Source organism: Malus domestica, chromosome 13 (genome assembly GCF_042453785.1).
Source record: "Malus domestica chromosome 13, GDT2T_hap1".
Lineage (NCBI taxonomy): Eukaryota > Viridiplantae > Streptophyta > Magnoliopsida > Rosales > Rosaceae > Malus > Malus domestica.
In genome coordinates, this window is record NC_091673.1 from 27,950,556 (window position 1) to 27,973,208 (window position 22,653).

General features: G+C 37.0%; 2 protein-coding genes and 1 non-coding gene across 3 annotated transcripts; 2 read left to right on the plus strand and 1 right to left on the minus strand.

The window, feature by feature from the left end:
• Positions 1–2,252: 2,252 nt before the first annotated feature.
• On the minus strand, positions 2,253–2,357 carry LOC114820788 (small nucleolar RNA R71). Its single transcript, XR_003768266.1, has one exon. It is a non-coding gene; the product is annotated as a small nucleolar RNA R71 (small nucleolar RNA).
• Positions 2,256–4,208, plus strand: LOC139190915 (uncharacterized). The gene has a single exon (XM_070811405.1). The coding sequence runs from the start codon at positions 2,256–2,258 to the stop codon at positions 4,206–4,208; it is 1,953 nt and encodes a 650-aa protein (XP_070667506.1).
• A 15,448-nt stretch (positions 4,209–19,656) lies between these two features.
• Positions 19,657–22,147, plus strand: LOC139190916 (uncharacterized). Its single transcript, XM_070811406.1, has 4 exons — positions 19,657–20,548; positions 20,607–21,038; positions 21,186–21,248; positions 21,618–22,147. Exons 1-4 carry the CDS (start codon positions 19,657–19,659, stop codon positions 22,145–22,147), a joined length of 1,917 nt encoding a protein of 638 aa, XP_070667507.1.
• Positions 22,148–22,653: the final 506 nt, after the last annotated feature.

Genomic DNA, 22,653 nt, shown 5'->3' on the forward strand with positions numbered 1-22,653 from the left:
TGTCTAAAGTATTTACCTCCTTAGATTTGATCCAAGGAAAGGTAACACTTTAGAACAGTTTCCTTGAAAGATATCAAGGAAAGAAGTGATGAGTAGATTTTATATTATATATTTTACCCTAATCTTAGTATATTTTAGTTAATATATTTGAAGAATTTTGATACTTTGAATTGTATTTTCAATATAGGATTTTCGACTTCCTCTGGAGCAAAAGACAACCAAATGGACGAATTTTGGAGTAACTCCAGTTGGAGGACGTTCGTGAGTCACTTAGCTTCATCATATCAAAATTTGGGATTTTTCCACCAAGCGGTTATTTTCGGACGATAAAATAAAGAAGCGATGTGCAGTGTTGGAAAATGACGTTTTTGGGCTCAAATTGCGTTTTTGGAGCCCAAGATGACCTCGGATGGGTTCGTGGCCTTCTGGAGAAGTGTTCAGAATATTCCAAACATTAAATCCAGCTATATCAGGCCAGTTTTGGAGCAGCTTATGGGTCCAAAACGTGGGTGTTCAGATTTTAGGCGAATTTCACCATTTAATTTAGGGTTATGTTTTTTTTTTTTTTTTTTTTGGGATTAGGGTTTGTGTGGTGGCTTAGCAAATATATTGCTTGGCCGTCTACAGTTTTTTACTACGCTTTATTTTATGCAATTTTGGAGACAGAGAGAAGTGCTAGGGTTTTGGAGATTTTCTACTTGAAGGTGCTTTCAACCTTTTCTTAATAATATTTTTCTATAATTTCAATTATGAATATGCGGAACTAATTTCTTTTGCTAGGGCGAAGCCTTGAGCCTTAGCATGAATATGTGATTTTTTTTTAATTGCTTATGATTGATTGCATGCATACTTTGAATTGTTAATCACCAGGATAAAAACTATCTAATTGTCTTAATGCCTCATCACCATTAGGATCTTTAGAAAAGTAATTTGATGCAATTTTGGTCGGAAGGTTCCCTAAAATTGACGCTGGCTTCTTGTAATTAATAATTGTAATTTCACTTAGGATGAATATCACGTCTTAAGGATTGCATGGTTTTTCAAAGGATTTTCATAAAGCATAATGAATCTTTGATGTTCAGATTTGATCCGAACGTCCGGACAGGTTGCATGTTAGATATACGTTCTATGTTGGAGGTTCCAAGTAGAATATGAATTAGGAAAATCTAACCTTCAAAGTGGCATGTGTAGATCGTAAGTAATTGGTAAAAATTCATAGGATTGCTAGGTGATGGTGGAACCCTAGTGCTTTCTTAATTTGATTCTCCCAAAACTGTTTTCTTTTCTCTCTAGCTCTAATATTACAGATTGTTTATTTTAATTCATTAATTTCGTTTTTATTTTAATTAGGTTATAAAATCAATCATCTAAACTTCTACTTTACAATAATTAAATGGAATCTGATTAGTTTCGAATTATTTAATAGTCCCTGTGGAGACGACCTTGTGAGATCCGTTTATACTATAATAACCTTGTGATTTTTGCAAGTAAAATAGGAGATTTAAGCCTGTTAACATGAGTAGTAAAAATCCTATCAAGAAAATGGCGCCGTTGCCGGGGATTATTTAAAATAATACCTACGAATCAGATTTTCAATTAGTTATTGCTGTTTATACATATAAAAAAAAAATTTAATTTTCGTTTTTATTTTATTTTTACAGATTACAACAGTACAACAATGCAGATTTCAGAAATCTGTGCATGGTCAGCACCTGTTCAACAGTGCAGAAATTGATTCCATTTGATCCAGAACTTGAGCTGAATTTAAGGAGGAAACGCAGGGAGCGAACTGTGCAGAGGGTTCCTCCTTAGCAGGTAACTTGTCTACAATCTTTAAATTCTGAAGACCTGCACAGCAAAGAAAAAATGGCATTTGTAATTCCAGAAGCTGGTCTGCCCCTGTGAGATTCACTGACAGCCCATACCACAAATATACCAAGTTGCATTACTTATCCGGCAGTGGAGGAAGGGTCTGCATTTGAAATAAAACAGCACATGTTGAATATTCTACCTACGTTTCATGGGTTATCATCTGATGATCCTAACATGCACATTGCATAATTTTTAATGGGGTGCAAAAATATTTTGGTGAGAGGATTTTCAGCCGAATCTATTAAGCTCTGTTTATTTCTTACACTCTGAAAGATCAAGCAAGGAGATGGCTCCTCACACTCCCATCTGGAAGCATTAGTACTTGGGCCCAACTCAGTGAAAATTTTTTAAACAAGTATTATCCAGCTTCTAAGACTCTTGACATGAGAACTCAGATTTTATCTTTTGCCCAAAAACCAAATGAGGAGTTTCATGAGGCGTGGGAACGGTTTAAAGAGTTGATTAGAAAATGTCCACATTCAGGTATTAACACTACTGATGAAATGCATATATTTTTCAGAGGGTTGAATATGACTACAAAAACTCTTGTCAACGCATCTTGCGGAGGTTCGTACAAGGATAAAAATGCACAAGAGGCCTGTTTGTTATTTGAAAAAATGGCAGAGGATACACAACAGTGGGCAGTTGAGCAGCCACAATCTAGGTCTGTTTTTGAGATGTCTAACGGCTCTCCATATGTTACAACACAAATTGAAAAAATGAAGAAAAGGTTTAATGCAAAATTTGACCTGTTATTACAAAGAATACCAGGTTCACAGGTTGCTGTACAGCAGCCCATACCAGCTGCCTGCAGCATCTACAACATGATAACTCACGATTTTATGAGCAACCCACATAGAGATGTTTCTCCAGATTTTACAGCAGAGCAGGTTAATGCATTTAACAATTTCCAGCGTCCCAGATATGACCCGTATTCGAATTTCTACAACCCAAGTTGGAGAGATCATCCTAATCTAAAGTGGGACAATGATCAGCACTCAAGACCTCAATTTCAACAGCAGGTACAACAACCTGCTGCACCTAAGGCTGCTTGGGAGGTTGCAATTGAAAAATTGGCAAATACTACCACTCAAGAAATTCAAAATCTACAGGCAGCAGTGAAAAACATGGAAAAACAAATGGGGCAGATTGCTTTACAGGTTTCAGAAAGAGCTCCGGGTACATTTCCTAGTCAAACAGTACCTAATCCAAGAGGACGAGAAGAATGCAATGCTATACGGACTCTACGGTCTGGCAAAAGTTACAACAATAGACATGAAAATTCTGTTGGAAATTCGCAGGCAGCAGAACTACCCCAAACTAAATCTGCAATTTTTTCAGATTCTGAAATTTCTGCAGATTCTGGGCAGTCCCAAGACAGATCTGAAAATACTGCAGAAGCTACCACAAAAACTGCAGAACGTGTTTACGAGCCTCCTATGCCTTATCCAGAAAGGTTGAGACCTAAAGCTAAAGATCAACAGTTAACAGATTTTATGAAGACTTTGTCAAAAGTTCAGATTAATCTACTGTTAATTGATGCAATCAAGAACATTCCATCTTATGCCAAATGTTTGAAGGATGTTTGCACAAAGAAAAAGAAGCTTGTTGATTTTGAAAAAGTGATTCTTACAGAACAGTGCAGTGCGGTCTTATTGCATAAATTGCCTCCAAAGAAAAAAGATCCAGGGAGTTTTACTATCTCTTGCACCATTGGAAATTGTGATTTTAGTAGTGCTTTAATTGATTTAGGTGCTAGTGTAAACTTAATGCCTTATTCTGTTTTCAAACGTTTAGGTAAAGGTGAGCTAAAGCCAACCTCCAGTATTATTCAATTGGCTGACCGTTCAATTACCTACCCTAGAGGAGTCATTGAAGATGTTATTGTGAAGGTTGACAATTTATATTTACCAGCTGATTTTATGGTGTTAGACATGAATGAGGATTTGACAACGCCCATTATTTTGGGCCGCCCATTTCTGGCAACAGCCCGGACTCTTATTGACGTTGAAGCCGGAACATTAACATTCCAGGTTGAAGATCAAACTGTTGTTTTCAAGTTGTTTGAAGCAAGCTTACATTCAGGTGACAAGCAAGAATGCATGCGTGTTGATGCATTGGATGGTTTACCAAGTGCCAAGTTTATGAACAGATCATCAACTGACCATCTGTCCATAAAGCCCCCGAATTTAACTCGTGATTGTACAAGTCCTAAACCACAACAGCAAAGGGTGCTACATGATGACCAGCCAATTAACACTATGAAAAAACATGAAAATTTGCCAAGCAGTCCAAATTTTAAGAAAATACAGCCTGGTAAAAAGTGTGGTTATTAAGTTCAGATTTCAAGTCATTTCCAAGGAAACAAGAGTCTCGATGGAAAGGTCATTTTCTAGTTACTAAAGTTTTTTCAGAATGGTAATGTGGACATTAAGGCTAAGGGCACAGATTTCTCATTGAAGGTTACCAAACATCAACTAAAACCATGCATAGAGAAACATGGTGTAGGCAAGTCATCAACTCTGAAGGAACTAGTGATCTAGCCATCAGATTTCTGCAACGTCTAGCTACAGACTTAAAATAAAGCGCTTGTTGGGAGGCAACCCAATTTTTCTAAACTCTTTCCTTATTTTATTTTTCGTTTGATTTTTTTTCTAGATGCATTTCCATACCTAAGTTTATTAAAAAAATAAAAAAAATAAAAATAAACGTGAAAAATCCAATTTTTTTTTCTCTATTCACGCAGTTGATTTTAGCTTTGTTTTTAATATACGCATATTGGTTAATTGCAAGTTACGAACGTGAAAAATAAAGCGCGTCCTATGCTGGAATCCTGCACCCAGCAGCAACTCTACCGGTACATCAACCACATCTACACTATGCTGGAAAATTAAAGCAGTCAACATAAAGTCATTCATAGATGCAAGTTTGGGGGTGATTGTTGCAGATCCAGCACAGAAACAGAATTTAGAGCAGTTAATTTTCTGCAGCTCAGTTTTGTGATGCATAGAGGAAGCACAATTAAATCACAGATCTATACACCACAGAACTGAGTACAACTATTATTACCAGATCTACAACAACTACACTTGCAGGGATTCGAATTTTACCTCCCAGATGCACCGATCTGGGTCGTGCGGCCTGTGTTGTTTTCATCCGTTGAGCTTGTGTGTTTACTTCTGTTTCCTTGGCTCTATCATGGATCCGTATACCCCTACACAAAGAGAAAAAATATGAGTACATCCAGGATAAATATGGCATTATAATGAACTGTCGTTGAACATGTAAATGTTGAGTTTAGCAACTGCAGAAGAACGAGATCTTTACCTTCATGATTTGCAGCGGCCGAGACATTTGCCGTTTATTTTGCCTTCTGGGACCATTAGACCGGCATCTTAAGCTTGTGTTCTCTCGGTTGTACGCTGGATTTGGGTGTCATTTTTCAATCCCAGTAGTAGCTTTATTATTCAAATATCAGATCAGCGTCAATCAATAAAAAGGGTTACGGGTTTTACCTAAAAAATTTGCATATCCGTGAGTTTGGGAATTTTTGAGTTAGTCTCTTTAGTATCTTTCTAAATCTCGGGTACCTACTACAGAAGAACATCATTGTAAGCTTCTACATAGACTCATCCCGACAAGATAGCTTTGAGAGATTTTTCTCAAGCTGAGAGACATGTATATTGAACCAAGTGGGAGATGATTACCGTTGCATGTGCGAAATGGTCTCGATCTGCATGCTTAGAACTCGAATCCGTGATGGCGTGAGGCTTGGGAGCAACATGGTTTGGTTGAGAAGAGATGGCGACTTGGGTTTTTTAGATTTCCCACCAAGGCCAGGTATTCACGGAGGTATGGTTGTTGCTGGGTTATGGAAGTCGACGGATGCAGCAGTTTTAGGGGGTAAGAAGAAGCTGTTGTGAAATGGAGGTTTGCATTGATGGCTGTTTTTGAGAGTTTGCACATGGGAAGAGTTCTGCGAGGGAGAAGAAATTTTTTTTTTAATTTTCTTATTTTGGAGATCTATTTTTCATGTTAGAGAGACTGATCTTGCATTTCTGAGACGCCATGAAGGAGAGAGAGCAGAGAAATGGGTCCGAGAGAAATGAAAAAAATAATGGGAGGAAGAAGGACTTGCTGTGAAATGGAGAGAGTAAAAGTAGTTTCAGAATTTCTAGAGTGAGGGATGGACAAATGGGTTTATCTAAACCTTTTATTTGGAATCCTTGAAGGATTATTTTGTGAAAACATGTTCATTTAAGCAACATCTATAAGCATGCAATTAACAATTAAATGCGGAATCATGCTTGCATGCACTTAAAAACAAAACATTAACCAAGAAATTCAAAGCCTAGTAGATTGGTGAACCAAAACTCAACTCAAAACAAAGTGAGTTGAAATCATACCTTTGTAGATTCCTATTTGCATAAGCAAAGGCTAATCACCCAAAGAGAGGGCCTTCATTCCTTGCATCTAAAATCTATGAATTTGGATGGATGAAAAGGTTTCTCCAAGTTCCCAAAATTGAGAACCTCTAAGTATCTTCACCAAGGTTAGATTGGAGAAGAAATGAGTGACCTTGGAGTAGTAGTATGGCTAGATACCCCCTCCAAGGGGCCGGCCTCTTTAGAGAGAAAAGGAGAGACAAGTTCTCACCAATTTTCTCCAAAAGAAACCCTAAATGAATTTTGGCTTTAAAGTCATATTTATACCTTAATTCATTTGAGTGGCAAACTTGTAATTAAAGCAAGTTCACTACCCTTCCTCTAAATGGCCGGCCATGGGGTTTTGGGCCTTTGTGAATTAAGTTGTCATACAACTTAAGTCAATGGACTTGACGTTCGAAGCCCATTGGGCCTTGAGGCCCAAAACTAACCCGTGGTCTTTTAACGAACTTTATTCGTTTGACTAATTAATATATTAATTAATCCTTGCCATAAATAAATAATTAAACCATTTAATCATTCTTACTCATCTCCATTGTTTCTTCAATCTCCACCTTACACGGTGTACGATCCATTAGGTTCCTTTTAGCGAGGCAGTGGGCGATTAGAACTCTTTCAAATCGATTGTGAATTGAAACTTACTTTCAATTCTCCCTTTAGTGATTACACACGTTTAGGGCTTCCACAAACCATGAGTGACACCTAGCAGCATATCATGGTTACCCAAGCTAATCAGAAGAGGTGAAGAACCTATTCAGTTTGGGATTACAAATGCAATACGGTCTTTCTCTAATACAATACTCTTGACCACATTGTTTGGTTTGATAGTTTATTTATTCATGTCTACTATCCAATGTGATTCGTGTGCTTATATGATTACCTTGAATGTGATTTAGAACGACTTTTTTAAATCTCATTCATACTCTGGCCAGAGGTTCTAAATCATATCATAGAGTATTCTCCCTCAAACCATTTGAAGGTTAGAGATCCCTTGTTGCGCATTCACTTGTCTCCATGACTAAGTGGCTTAACCCAAATGATGCCGTGGACACCCCGATGGGGTGACTTTGACATAATCAAAGATCAAGTACTTAACCACAAGACAACTGTGATGCCTCAGGTCAAAGGACTACTTTGCATTATCCCAACCATGAGTTCTCATGTGACATGAATATGAGAACTCTTCGTTGATCGTGTTCAGTGAACTCATTCTCTATTGAGCACCTACGTACTTGACTTGATGTCACACACACCAATGACTCGAGACTAGTCACTCTCCCTGAGAGAAGACACAGTACGTATTGATCTTAACGGACTGTCAATGCCCAATTGGCAATCCTATGATCAGGAACATTTAGGATGTGCCTACGAAAGAATGGTCTCATGAATCTAACTTCTTTAGATCGTATTCTCCCAATCACATATTCCTTGGACTTTATCGTTTAAGCATATAACATTTATATGAGATGGCTCAAACAATAATCTTTGCCCTTGATATTAAACTTAGATTAGTTTAACATGTGAAATGTCCGTAAAGTATCATCATATGATTGGCTTTAGGGCACATTTCCAACAATCCTAAGGAGAGGTGAAACGGATGCGCGACACGTGTGCCCATCTTCCTCTTCCCGTGCTACCCGAGAAGGATGGTTTTGCATTGGTAGAGAGCCGTTGGCTCTGTGGTAATGACTGACAAAAACCTGAGGACTGATAGAGACTTTTCTTCTTCTGACATGAGAACTCGCAAACGTCATTTTCACATTTGCATGCCAGCTACATGCCATTCAAATATATCATAGAATCCAATGTTTTTCTTGGACCTTTGCTTTATGGGCTGGGTTAAATCCCAAAGGGCCATCAATCGGCCCGTGTGTACTTTTTCCACGCCCATTGTTTGGCATGCCATGCTGGTTTCCAATGCAAGCCCAGGTGCATTCTTTTCTCCTTTATTTTATTTTATTTATTTTGTTCCTTGTCCTGTCGTTTTGGTCATTTCTTTGTCCTATTTTTGTACTTATTCATAGCTTTAGTTGGTGTCTGTTTTAATATTTCATTTTCTTTGTAAAGTTGTTAATTTTTTTTCTTTTATTTTTCCACACCTTGAGGACAAAGTGTGATATAAGTTTGGGGGTGGGAAAGTAAAATTTTAGGTTTTTAATTTTTGATTTTTGTGTCAGTTAAAAATTTTCATTCTTTTTAAGTTAATATCTATAGATTATTTTAAACGTTAGAACAAATAGACATGGTAAAGATTAATCCCACATTAGAGTCTTTTCTATTTATCGTTGCTTAGACACTAATTCATGAATTATACTTTGAACTTTGCACATCACACCAACATGGTTTGTGGGGAGTGAGATTGAAACACTTACTTTTAGTCTAAGTTTATTTTAATTTTTTTGTTTTAAGTAAAGTTAGTTATTATTGTGAATAAAGTAATAATTGTCTCACCCGAGGTTTTGCCTCGTAGCCGGGCCAATCCTGCCTAATCAGCAGTGATTCTCGCGTAAAACGGTAGAGTTTTGGCATGGGGCAGGGTGGTTAGTTGGTTTCGTAGCCTTTTCAGCTCGGGTTAATAAGTCCTTAGGGGTGTTCTACACCTAGTGCCCTAAAGCCCTAGTGGTTTGGGAGTCATTGACCTAAAGCTTGCTACATGGGTTGGATCGAAAGTTTAAGTGAACCGACATTGCACAACCACTACTGTTACTGAAGAAAAAAAAAATTATTAAAAAAAAAATTGAAAAAGAAAAAAAAGAAAGAAAGAGAGTTATATTTAAAGTTACTATGTGTGAAATAAATAATGACGAGAGGTAAGGGTTTTAGTCGAGTCTCTTTAACTATGTTGGTTCACTTTACACCAAAGGAAGTTTGTGAATTCTTTTCTAATTGATTCTAAATGGTTTAGACTCTGTGGTGGGATTGGTTGGAACTTTTGAAAAGATGTTCTGATTTTTAACATGTTCTATGGATTGCAACTTTGAAGGTGGAAATTTTGTCTCGGTTGAGTTTTAGCTAGTTGTCTAGTTTGTTAAGTTTTTATTTTTGTTTGAGTCTTGTTTTGCTTGAGGACAAGCAAAAAGCTAAGTTTGGGGGTATTTTGATGAGTAGATTTTATATTATATATTTTACCCTAATCTTAGTATATTTTGGTTAATATATTTGAAGAATTTTGATACTTTGAATTGTATTTTCAATATAGGATTTTCGACTTCCTCTGGAACAAAACAGAACCAAATGGACGAATTTTGGAGTAATTCCAGTTGGAGGACGTTCGTGAGTCACTTAGCTTGATCGTATCAAAATTTGGGATTTTTCCACCAAGCGGTTATTTTCTGACGATAAAATAAAGAAGCGATGCGCAGTGCTGGAAAATGACGTTTTTGGGCTCAAATTGCGTTTTTGGAGCCCAAGATGACCTCGGATGGGTTCGTGGCCTTCTGGAGAAGTGTTCAGAATATTCCAAACATTAAATCCAGCTAATCAGGTCAGTTTTGGAGCAGCTTATGGGTCCAAAACGTGGGTGTTCAGATTTTAGGCGAATTTCACCATTTAATTTAGGGTTATGTTTCTTTTTTATTTTTTATTTTTTGGATTAGGGTTTGTGTGGTGGCTTAGCAAATATATTGCTTGGCCGTCTACAGTTTTTTACTACGCTTTATTTTATGCAATTTTGGAGACAGAGAGAAGTGCTAGGGTTTTGGAGATTTTCTACTTGAAGGTGCTTTCAATCCTTTTCTTAATAATATTTTTCTATAATTTCAATTATGAATATGCGGAACTAATTTATTTTGTTAGGGTGAAGCCTTGAGCCTTAGCATGAATATGTGATTTTTATTTAATTGCTTATGATTGATTGCATGCATACTTTGAATTGTTAATCACCTGGATAAAAACTATCTAATTGTCTTAATGCCTCATCACCATTAGGATCTTTAGAAAAGTAATTTGATGCAATTTTGGTCGGAAGGTTCCCTAAAATTGACGCTGGCTTCTTGTAATTAATAATTGTAATTTCACTTAGGATGAATATCACGTCTTAAGGATTGCATGGTTTTTCAAAGGATTTTCATAAAGCATAATGAATCTTTGATGTTCAGATTTGATCCGAACGTCCGGACGGGTTGCATGTTAGATATACGTTCTATGTTGGAGGTTCCAAGTAGAATATGAATTAGGAAAATCTAACCTTCAAAGTGGCATGTGTAGATCGTAAGTAATTGGTAAAAATTCATAGGATTGCTAGGTGATGGTGGAACCCTAGTGCTTTCTTAATTTGATTCTCCCAAAACTGTTTTCTTTTCTCTCTAGCTCTAATATTACAGATTGTTTATTTTAATTCATTAATTTCATTTTTATTTTAATTAGGTTATAAAATCAATCACCTAAACTTCTACTTTACAATAATTAAATGCAATCTGATTAGTTTCGAATCATTTAATAGTCCCTGTGGAGACGACCTTGCGAGATCCGTTTATACTACAATAACTTTGTGATTCTTGCAAGTAAAATAGGAGATTTAAGCCCATTAACATGAGTAGTAAAAATCCTATCAAGAAGCATCATAAGATAATGGATTTCTCCATTAGGAGAAGAACGAACTTGAATAAGGTTTAGTTTGTTGGATGTTATCAATTACCCATATATAGGATATATATACTTCTAAGACAATATGATTGTCAATTAGAAGATCTTCCAAAATTTTCATGACTCCATAGGATGTAGTTGGAAAGAAAGATAAGTCTTAATCGTGTTAAGATTTAGGGTTGTGTGCTAATAAGCAATATTTGTTTGAGAATTATCTTGTGGATATCCTTAAATTAACCTTTGGATATCACTTCTATAAACCAACTAACAAATGTTGTTTTGTTGGGTAGTTCATTGTAATCCTACAATATGATTTGCCTAACGCAAATGAACGAGAGATAGAACTCAAAGAATGGGTTCTTTGAGAGACAAGATAATCAACAAATATAACAAACTTGTTCCTACACCACAAGCTCCAAGGTAGTCGAGAAGGACTTATAAACCATCTTAGTTGAATGGTTTGAACTTTATGACTATGTCATAGAGTTACACCTCTTAATTCGAAAGAAATATGAATGAAAATCCTTATGACTACATTGAGTGTACATACGACATATACTCAAGGAATTGGTAAAGTACCATTTGACCCAAAATAGTGAAACCTTTAATAGCTAATTGGTAGCTTAAGGTGACTGCGATCAAAGAGATTGGTTGACTTGGAAGAAACCATCTTTGACGTAGTCTTGGTTTCAATTAATTCAAAGATTGCTAGCTACAACTAAATGGTGATTCAATGTTTGGACATAATATGGGTTAAACCATTATTAAGATAGTCTTGATAATATATGAATCACAAGACATGTAAGTTGTAGAGATTCATCCATCATGAATCTTAGCAAGCTAGTGGGAGCTATAAGCGTCTTATGAGAGAAAGATCAAATCGTTTGATTTCTCATAAAGATGTAAATGAATCTTTTGTTTACTAGGTTTACAAAAGATTAGTGGGAGTCAATCATGTTCCTAAATTTGAAAATATACATATATGATATATTAATTCTGGAAATGAAATGAATACTTCCTCGTTAAAGTTATGACTTTAAACATTCTATAACGATAGAATGTATATGGGAGACATAGTCTATAAACAAGGGATGGAAATCTATAATGATAGATTTCAGGATATAATTGGATTATATCAAGCCCTAGTGATAGACAAAAGATGCTAGGAAGTTACTCATATGATGATAAACTTCAATTAGAATAACAACTCTAGTGAGACTAGGAGGTAGCTCTTCTCAAAGGGAACGTACCCTTTGACTCCCAAAGAAATAATGCGTAAATAGAATCCTTTATGTATACGCTGAAAGGTGATTTATGTATTTCATATTGTATGAAAAACGTTGATATGAGTTGTACCAAGATCGGTACAAGACGATATCAATGCAAGCCTAGGATCAGAACCATGGCAACTGTCAAGCGAATCCTTAAGTATTTGAGAAATAATAAAGGATGGATTCCTCAAGAATGAGGAAGAATTAGAGTAACATAATGGAAGCGTAAATGTATTAGATTATGAATCTAATCCATCATTAGATGTTTCTTCATTATGAATGAAGAGATAATCAGATATCTCTTTATTATGACTAAAGAGATATTTGGATGGAAACATTAAAAGTAATGACTTTAGTGTGTTCCATTGTGAATGCAAAATATATTGCCATATAGAAGCTCACAACAATGTTGTTTGGATGAGAAAGTTCATTCATGAACTTTCTATTCGGTTCCAACCAGAAAGTGTCTCTAGTGTACCGACACTATGACACTAATGGGGTGATAGCTCAAGCTAGGGAATCAAGGTCTCATCATGATCCAAACTCAAATGAGAGACTAAACCACATGATTAAGAATCATGTATAATGGTGACGTCATTATTCTCAAGGTTGCTTCTATGGATAACATATAAATATCCATTGTCTAGGCCTACTACTTAGCCATTTTTGAAATGACTACAGAAGAGGTATCATCATTGATGACCAAGCTGATTGGCTCTAGTGCAAGTGGGAGATTGTTGGAAATGTGCCCTAAAACCAATCATATGATGATACTTTACGGACATTTCACATGTTAAACTAATATAGTTTAATATAAAGGGCAAATATTATTGTTTGAAGCCGTCTCATATAAACGTTATACGCTTAAACGATAAGTCCAAAGAATATGTAATTGGGAGAATGCAATCTAAAGAAGTTAGATTCATGAGACCATTCTCTTTCGTATACATATCCTAAACGTTCCTGATTATAGGATTGCCAATTGGGCATTGACAGTTCGTTAAGATCAGTACATGCTATGTCTTCTCTTAGGGATAGTGACTGGTCTCGAGTCATTGGTGTGACTGACACCAAGACAAGTACGTAGGTGCTCAATAGAGAATGAGTTCACTGAACGCGATCAACAAGGAGTTCTCATACTCATGTCACATGAGAACTCATGGTTGGGATAATGCAAAGTAGTCCTTTAACCTGAGGCATCATAGTTGTCTTGTGGTTAAGTCCTTGATCTTTGACTATGTCAAAGTCACTCTATCTTAGGGTGTCCACGACATAGTTGGGGTTAAGCCACTTAGCCATGGAGGCAAGTGAATGTGCAACAAGGGATCTCTAACCTTCAAACTGTTTGAGGGAGAATACTCTATGATATGATTAAGAATCTCTGGCCAGAGTATGAATGAGATTTAGGAAGTCGTTCCAAATCACATTCAAGGTAATCATATAAGTAAATGAATCACATTGGATAGTAGACATGAATAAACTATCAAACCAAACAATGTGGTCAACAGTATTGCATTAGAGAAAGACCGTATTGCATTGTAATCCTAAACTGAATAGGTTCTCCACCTCTTCTAATTAGCTTAGGTAACCATGACATACTGCTAGGTGTCACTCATGGTTTGTGGAAGCCCTAAACGTGTATAATCACTAAAGGTAGAATTGAAAGTAAGTTTCCATTCACAATCGATTTGAAAGAGTTCTAATCGCCCACTGCCTCGCTAAAAGGAACCTAATGGATCGTACACCATGTAAGGAGAGATTGAAGAAACAACAGAGATGAGTAAGGATAATTAAATGGTTTAATTATTTATGGCTAGGATTAATTAATATGTTAATTAATCAAACGAATAAGTTCGTTACAGACCTCGGGTTAGTTTTGGGCCGCAAGGCCTAATGGGATTTGAATGTCAAGCCCATTAACTCAAGTTGTATGACAACTTGAAACCACAAAGGGCTTGAAAGCCCAATGAACCCTTAATGGCCGGCCATATAGAGAGGGTAGTGAACTTGGCTTAATTGCAAGTTTGCCACTCCATTGTGAGGTGGTATAAAGGCAACTTTATAGCCATTTCATCCCTAGGGTTTTTTTTTGGGAGAAAAGATGAGAACACAAGCTCCCTTTTCTCTCTAAGAGGCCGGCCACCCTAGAGGATTTTAGCTAGCAATCTTACTTCCTCTAGATCACTCATCTCTTCTTCAAAAATTACCTTGGTGTGGAGACTTAGAGGTTCTCAACTTTGGGAACTTGGAGAACCTTTTCAACCATCCTCATCCAAGAAATCCATGGAGCTAAGAAGCAAGGAATGAAGGCCCTTTCCTTGGGTGATTAGCCTTTGCTTATGCATAGAGGAATCAACAAAGGTATAAAATTTCTCAACTCACTTTGTTCTTGAGTTGAGTCTTGGTTCACATAACTACTAGGCTTTGAATTTCATGGGTAATGTTTTGTTTTTGAGTGCATACAAGCATGATTCCGCCTTTAATTGTTAATTGCATGCCATAGATGTTGCTCAAATGAATATGTTTTTCACAAAATTTCCTTCAGCTAGCTCATAAGTCGGAGTCACCTATAGTGACCTATACGACTTATCACCTAGAATACAATCTAGAATACAAGGTAATTGAAATTAATGTATAACATCTCGCTATAACGGTAGCTTCTGGAACATTCAATCACCAACAATTAAGATTCGTTTAGTAGAGTATTTGCTGGGTGATTGAGAATTTAATGTTCACGACTACATGTCAATATCCTAGCAACTCCTCTAGACAATTTGCTTGTTTAAAAATAACACTTGACTCTAGTTATGAATAGGATGGTTCATTCCAAATGGTTTTAACCGTTGGAAAGTATAAGCAATTCCTTGTCATGGTGCCTCCACACAGTTGAAATATCCAAAGAACACGTCATCATGGATTTCCAAATGATCAATGTCATCGAAAGGTGTAAAGAAAAGGTAAGGTGAGACAATAGTTCATTTGTCAAAAACTTTATTCATAATTAACATCCCAAACCAAACTAATTTTCCTTGGTTAACAAGTGAAGAAAAACACTATAAAAAAAATCGATAACAATTTGTCAAAAAGTTCAAAAAGACCAAAACTTTCTTCTGCTACTACCTTTTTGGAGAAAAGAAAAGAATATCATTTAGGAAATCACATCTCCCATGAGAAGTACCAATTTACACAAAGGTAATATTTGAGGAATTTGATGTGAAGCTCTTTCACCTTCGCAGATAGGTTTGAGATTTCCAAAATAAAGTGTTTAATAACTAAGTTCTTTCAATGAAGGAGGACTTATTTGAAAAGTCAAAAGGAAAACTTATATAGGAGTTGTTCGATAAGAAATAGGGAAAAATAAATATGATGTTAACATGTGGAAACCCACGTTAAAATTTGAGAATTGATGCCAAAGGTAAACATTTTCAAAATGTACTATACTATTAACCTCAGATATGACAATTTTTACTTCCATGCCAATGCTCATCAAAATGACGAGTATAGCACCAACAATAATGTAGGAAATTAGTATTGATTGGAGATTCTCCCATTGAGATACACAACTATCAATATAGTAGCCTTGCTTCAGGGCCATCAACTTATCCCAAATCTACCTCTTTCCTTGGTAGGGAAATTCTTCCCTTATAATTTAGAGGTGTTTGCCAAAATAATCTTCTAAAACGTTGACAATTCAACAAAATTGCCCAAAACTTTGGAAAACTTATATATTTTTCATATTCGACGAGGTGGCAAGATTCGGAAATTAAGTTCAAGAATCAAGAATGCTCACATCACGTGTACGATGAACACAATACTGCCCAACTTATGCTCTGATACCAAACTAACACAACCCGACCCAGAGTGTCAACTAGGACTCTGAATCGAGCCGTGCTGGCCAACACCTGGAAGGTGACGGAGCCATAAAGTGTAATGATGTGGAACAAGTGAATAAATTTAAACCTAAAAGTGCCTAAATACAAGAGTGCGCTGTGAGCAGAAATGAACCTATTTCACACGTGACGTCAGAGCATAAGTAAAGTACAGTAGAATGGATTGAAAATCATACAATCGAAGGTAATCTCTAATACCAAGACTTGCCACGAATCCTCGTCGATACAAAAACTCTGCTACTAGACCTGGAGGGATAAAAACAAGAGTGAGTGGGTTAGAAAATAAAGCTTTAATAAAGACATTGAAAACGATATAATCCCTCACCGTAACACCTATTTAGTTTCCAAAAAATCATATTACGTATAAGTATGAAATCAAAATTATACTAATAGTGAATCTAGAAGTATACCACCACACATCATCTCATTAGCAATATAAATAATCATGTGCTTAATAACCCATACTAGCACGCCAGTTGAAGTCACCTATAGTGATCTGTATGACTCATCCATATCTCATCAATCAATGCTAGCTCATAAGTCAAAGTCACCTATAATGACCTTTACGACTTATCCATATATCATCAATCAATGCTAGCTTATAAGTCGGAGTCACCTATAGTGACCTGTATAACTTATCCATATCTCATCAATCAATATCCCAGTAATATGTCAGCTAGATCCACTTCTTGTGGCCTGTACGACTTAACCCATAGCTCATCACATATCCTTGCACATGAGTCGGAACCACCTCTAGTGGTATGTACGACAGGTTGGGTGTAAATAATTACGCTTAAGTGCTATGATCACGTGAAGGCTTGATAGGAGCATATTTATGCGACTTAGTTAGCTTGTTTCTTGGCATTTATTTATTATTTTATACTTTTTATAGTGATTTAAGCTATTTTCGTGTGTTTGTAGGTTCAAATGACAAAGTTGGCATGAAAGTGTAATTTGGAGCATTTAGGAGCAGTTTTTGGCCAAGATTGGATAGCTTATGCATGAAGCAAGATGGATGGACGAATTTGAAGTCAAAAGAGGCTAGGAACATGCTAAGAATTTGGAGAAACAAATGCAATGTGCAAGAATGGATTGTGCACTCACCTAACCCACCAGAAATCGAGTTAAACAAATCTCTTTCCTTTGCAAAGTTGAGTCCATCCTCTCCCTATAAATACCCATTGCAGCATCCTCATTGAGAATAGAGAATCCCCCCTTCACTAAAACTCACCTATATCCATCCACCACAACAATTCATCACTAAAACCTTCACCCATCCCTTGCGCCACAGCTTTCTTGCCATTCAAGAAGTTTGGATTGCTGGATCATTCTTAGGTGTAATCTATCTTTTGTTTTCAATGTTTAAGTTTATATATCTTTGTTTTGTGAACATGAGGAGCTAAACTCGTTTTAGCTGGGGGAAATTCAAAGCCATACACATATTTGCATTATGAATTAATTAATTCCAATTGTGATTTCATAAAGTGTGAATGCAATTTGCTTAACTGTTTTATTCAAAACTTATTCTTGTATGTTGATTAAGGAGGCCTACTTAGTTTGCATGCTTGAATATGATGCTAGGATATAAGGGAGTTTCACATAATCTTTACAAACTTATATTCACAAGTAGTGAAGGTTGCTGGTCACGATCTCGTTAAGTTAAATTCCTAGCATAAGTATCATGATGTCATAGTTACGAATGCTTTGTCAATACTTATGATTTTCATAGTGGTTAATGATCTTTGATTGTATCTCTATTATGATGTGCATGCAGGAGACTATTGAAGAATGATTTGGGTTGATGATGCGTATCCCATCCAATTCAATGACTTAAGGAAAATCTGAGGGTTAATTAGTGATGGCACGTTTAATCTGGGGCATTGTCATTCATGGTTTGTCAAAAAAGCAACTGGAGATTGATTTGTATGCAAGTGTGTCATTTGTGGAGAAGGACCCTCTAGCTAGCCCATCATCCATTTAATTCACCAAATTCGTCCAACTTTGTTTAAGTTTTCAATTCACTTGTTTTCACTTTAAATTCGTCCAAAACCCAATCCCCTTTACTTTAGAATTTAGAGGAAGCACAAGTCATGGTAGCGGACAATCGAACAATCAAGGAACTTTCCGCTTTAGGATTGGACAATGCGGTGCCCTTATGCATCCAATACCCCACGGCAGCTCAAGGGAAAACTGAAGAGTTCGAGTTGAAGTCTAGTTTGCTACATCACATTCCAAAGTACCATGGGCTGTCCATGGAGGATCCAAACAAGCATTTAAAGGAATTTGAAGTGGTTTGCTCAAGCATGATTCCAGTTAACGTCGATGGAAGCATATTGAAGATGAAAGCTTTTCCATTCTCTTTAATGGACAAGGCTAAGGATTGATTGTACGAATTAGCTCCCGGAACTGTCACATCTTGGGAGAGCATGAAACGAGCATTCTTGGAGAAGTTGTTTCCAACATCAAGAATCATTCTTTTGAGGAAGCGGATTAATGGCATTCAACAAAATCAAGGAGAATCCTTTCCGGCATACTACGAACGTTTCAAAGCTCTTGTTGCATCATGCCCCGAACATCAAATGAAACAAGAGCTTCTCATTCAATATTTCTATGAATGACTTCTTCCCATTGAAAGATAAATGCTAGACACTTCAGCTGGAGGTGCTTTTGTGGACAAAACACCCGTGGCTGCCAAGACCCTAATTGCCAATCGAGCCTTGAATGCACAATAATATGAAGGCGTTGGACAAAGGGAGACCCCATGGCAACAACCCCAAGTTAATGAGGTAAGTGCAATTTTTGAAATTCAATCCTAATTAGCTTACCTCACTACCCTTGTGTCACAGGTTGTGGATGGATCTAAAATGCAAAATGCAGCCATATATGAAGTGTGTTCGATGCAAGGACATCTCAATGACCAATGCCCTCAATTGATTGAAAATGAAGGATGGGAAACTGCCTATGCCGTGGGCTATCAAGGACCAAATCAGCCATGAAACGATCCATACTCTAACACTTACAATCCGGGGTGGAGAGATCATCCAAATTTCAAATGGAAACAGCCACAACAACCTGCCCAACAAGGAGGATTTCGACAACCACCCATTAGGATGTTTCCAAGGCCATATGCACCACCACAACCTCCATCACAATCTGCCCAAACCTATTCAGGTTCGTCTTTGGATAATGATACACTTCTTAAATTACTAACTTCATTGACTCAGGGCCAACAAAATCAAGCCAAGGAGATGGATGAAGTCAAGAAGCAAATTGGGTAGATGGCAAAGTTTATGGGACAATTTCAAGATGAAGGGAAACTACCTAGCTCCACCATTGTCAATCCGAAATGAGGCTTTGAATCTGCCAAGGCAATCACATTGAGAAGTGGAAAAGAGGTAGGAACTGATCCCCAACCATTTAAATCAGACCAAAAAGAGGATGAGAAGTTGCAATTTAAAGAGGAAGAACAAAGCAAGGCCACGACAAGGAATAAAGCAACCTTGCTGCAACCTCCTACATTCTCTAATCCCTCCATTTCGTCCACCACAGGTAAGAAAGGTTCAAATTTTATTAATTCTAACCCTATTCCACCCAATGTACCCTTTCCTCACAGATTCATGCAAACAAAAAAAGGAAGAAAGTGATAAGGACATTCTTGAGACATTTAGGAAGGTACAAGTCAATATCCCACTCTTGGATGCAATCAAACAAGTCCCAAAGTACGCCAAATTCTTGAAAGAACTTTGCACCACAAGAAAGAGGATTTCAAACAAGGAGGTGGTAAGGGTAGGTGAGAATGTTTTAGCCGTCTTGCAAAGAAAACTACCCCCTAAATGCGAAGATCCGGGTAGTTTTACCATCCCTTGTGTTATAGGCAATACTCGTTTTGAACATGCCATGTTAGACTTAGGTGCATCTATTAACGTCATGCCCTATTCAATTTATGCATCTATGAACTTAGGTGAGCTGAAAAATGATGGGGTAATTATTCAATTAGTCGATAGATCTAGCGCCTATCCAAAAGTAGTTTTGGAGGATGTTTTAGTGCAGGTTAATCACTTGATCTTTCCGGCTGATTTCTATATGCTTGAGATGGAAAATTTGGCTCATTCTTCCTCATTGCCTATTCTACTTGGAAGGCCATTCATGAAAATAGCCCGCACCAAGATAGATGTGTTCAAGGGGATGTTATCCATGGAATTTGATGGGGAAGTTATTGATTTCAATCTTTCTGAAACCATTAAGTATCCTAGTGATAATCATTCTTGTTTTTACATTGATATCTTTGATTCTTTGGCGCATCAATACTTTGAAGATTTGAATGAGGATGTGCTTGAAACAACCATTACGAAAGGGATAAGACTAAAAAACAATGGAGCAACACCTATGCTTACCGACGACAAGCATGAATATGTCCATGCCGTGCATCCTAGTGAACATGTAGTTAAGATAGTGGCTGCCCTAGATTCATTGCCATTACAAAATGGTAAGCCTTCCAAAACCAATTTCAATTCCTATTTCTACTAATAAAATGCTACCTTCAGTTGTGCAGCCACCTTCCCTTGAACTTAAACCATTACCAAGCCATTTGAAGTATGTTTTCTTGGGAGAACAAGAGACTTTGCCCGTCATAGTGTCTTCCACACTCACGGCACAAGAGGAAGAGAAGTTGGTGAGGGTGTTGAAGGAATACAAAACATCCATTGGGTGGACCTTGACCGACATCAAGGGTATAAGTCCCATAACTTGCACGCATCGTATACTTTTGGAGGAAGAAGCTAAACCATCAGGTGAAGCTCAACGCCGACTCAACCCTCCAATGATGGATGTTGTGAAAAAGGAGATAATCAAGCTACTTGATTATGGAGTGATCTATCCAATCTCTGATAGTCAATGGGTTTCGTCGGTCCAAGTTGTTCCCAAGAAATCTGGAGTCACTGTGGTGAAGAGCGAAGAGAATGAGCTTGTGCCTATACGTATCCAAACTAGTTGGAGGGTTTGCATTGATTATAGGAAGCTCAACGCCACTACAAGGAAGGATCATTTCCTTTTACCATTCATTGATTAAATGCTTGAAAGGTTAGCCGGTTATGCATTTTATTGTTTTCTTGATGGATATTCAGGTTATAATCAGATTGTAATAGCCCTGGAGGATCAAGAAAATACCACTTTCACTTGCCCATTTGGTACATGTGCTTATCGTTGCATGCCATTTGGTTTATGCAATGCACCAACCACATTTCAAAGATGCATGGTAAGTAAATTTTCATATTATGTTGAAAAGATTATTGAGGTCTTTATGGATGATTTTAGTGTGTTTCGTAAGTCTTTTGATGATTGCTTGGATAATCTGACCTTGATCTTGAAATGATGTGTTGAAACTAACCTTGTTTTAAATTGGGAGAAATGTCATTTTATGGTGAAACAAGGCATAATTTTAGGTCACATTATCTCTGAAAAAGGAATTGAGGTTGACAAGTCAAAAATAGATCTTGTACACTACTTACCCTCTCCTACTTCGGTGAGAGAGGTTCGTTCTTTTCTTGGTCATGTAGGATTCTATAGGCGATTTAGCAAGGATTTTTCAAAGATTGCACAGCCCCTATGCCGTCTCCTAAAAAAAGAAGTGGCCTTTGAGTTCAACGAGGAATGTGAAAAGGCTTTCAAACACCTCAAGGACATGCTTACTTCGGCCCCTATCGTCATTCCACCAGATTGGAGCCTTCCTTTTGAACTAATGTGTGATGCATCAGATTATGCAATTGGAGCTATTTTAGGCCTAAGGAAGAACAAGCAGCCACATGTCATCTATTATGCATCCCGAACCTTGAATGATGCTCAATTGAACTACTCCACCATTGAAAAAGAACTTCTTGCTATTGTGTTTGCATTAGATAAGTTTCGTTCTTATTTAATTGGCACTAAAGTTATTGTTTTAACTGATCATGCAACTTTAAAGTATTTGCTTACAAAGAAAGAAGCTAAACCAAGGCTCATTCGATGGATGCTTCTTCTCCAAGAGTTCGATATTGAAATTAGGGACAAGAAAGGGAGTGAAAACGTGGTGGCTAACCACTTGAGCTGAATGGTGCATGAAGAGGATGCCAATGCTGTGCCTATCCAAGATACATTCCTTGATGAGCAATTGTTGTCCATTGAGGTAAGTGAACCTTGGTATGCTGATTTGGTGAATTATTTGGTGTCTAAACAAGTTTCAAGTGACCTAAACAAGCACCAACGTGATAAACTTAAACATGATGCACGGTTGTATCTATGGGATGGCCCATATTTGTGGAAATATTGCCCTGATCAGATTGTACGTATGTGTGTGCATGAATCTGAGTTTCATTCAATTTTTAAGCTTTTATCATACATATGCATGTGGTGGTTACTTTGGCACACAAAGAACAACACTTAAGGTTTTAGAATGTGGATTTTATTGGCCCATTTTATTTAAAGATGCTAGAACCTTTTGCATAACATGTGATCGTTGCCAAAGAACAGGAAATATAGGTGCAAGAGACCAAATGCCGCAAACTACCATATTCAATGTTGAAATTTTTTATATTTGGGGCATTGATTTCATGGGTC

What these genes read in the sequence shown, in the direction of transcription:
- LOC139190915 (XM_070811405.1), top strand. Translation starts at nt 2,256, where the DNA reads ATGAGAACTCAGATTTTATCTTTTGCCCAAAAACCAAATGAGGAGTTT.
- LOC139190916 (XM_070811406.1), top strand. Translation starts at nt 19,657, where the DNA reads ATGTACCCTTTCCTCACAGATTCATGCAAACAAAAAAAGGAAGAAAGT. An exon ending in TTCATTGCCATTACAAAATG is followed by an intron (nt 20,549 to 20,606) that starts GTAAGCCTTCCA and finishes TGCTACCTTCAG; the next exon opens with TTGTGCAGCCACCTTCCCTT. An exon ending in CACTTTCACTTGCCCATTTG is followed by an intron (nt 21,249 to 21,617) that starts GTACATGTGCTT and finishes TTGGTCATGTAG; the next exon opens with GATTCTATAGGCGATTTAGC.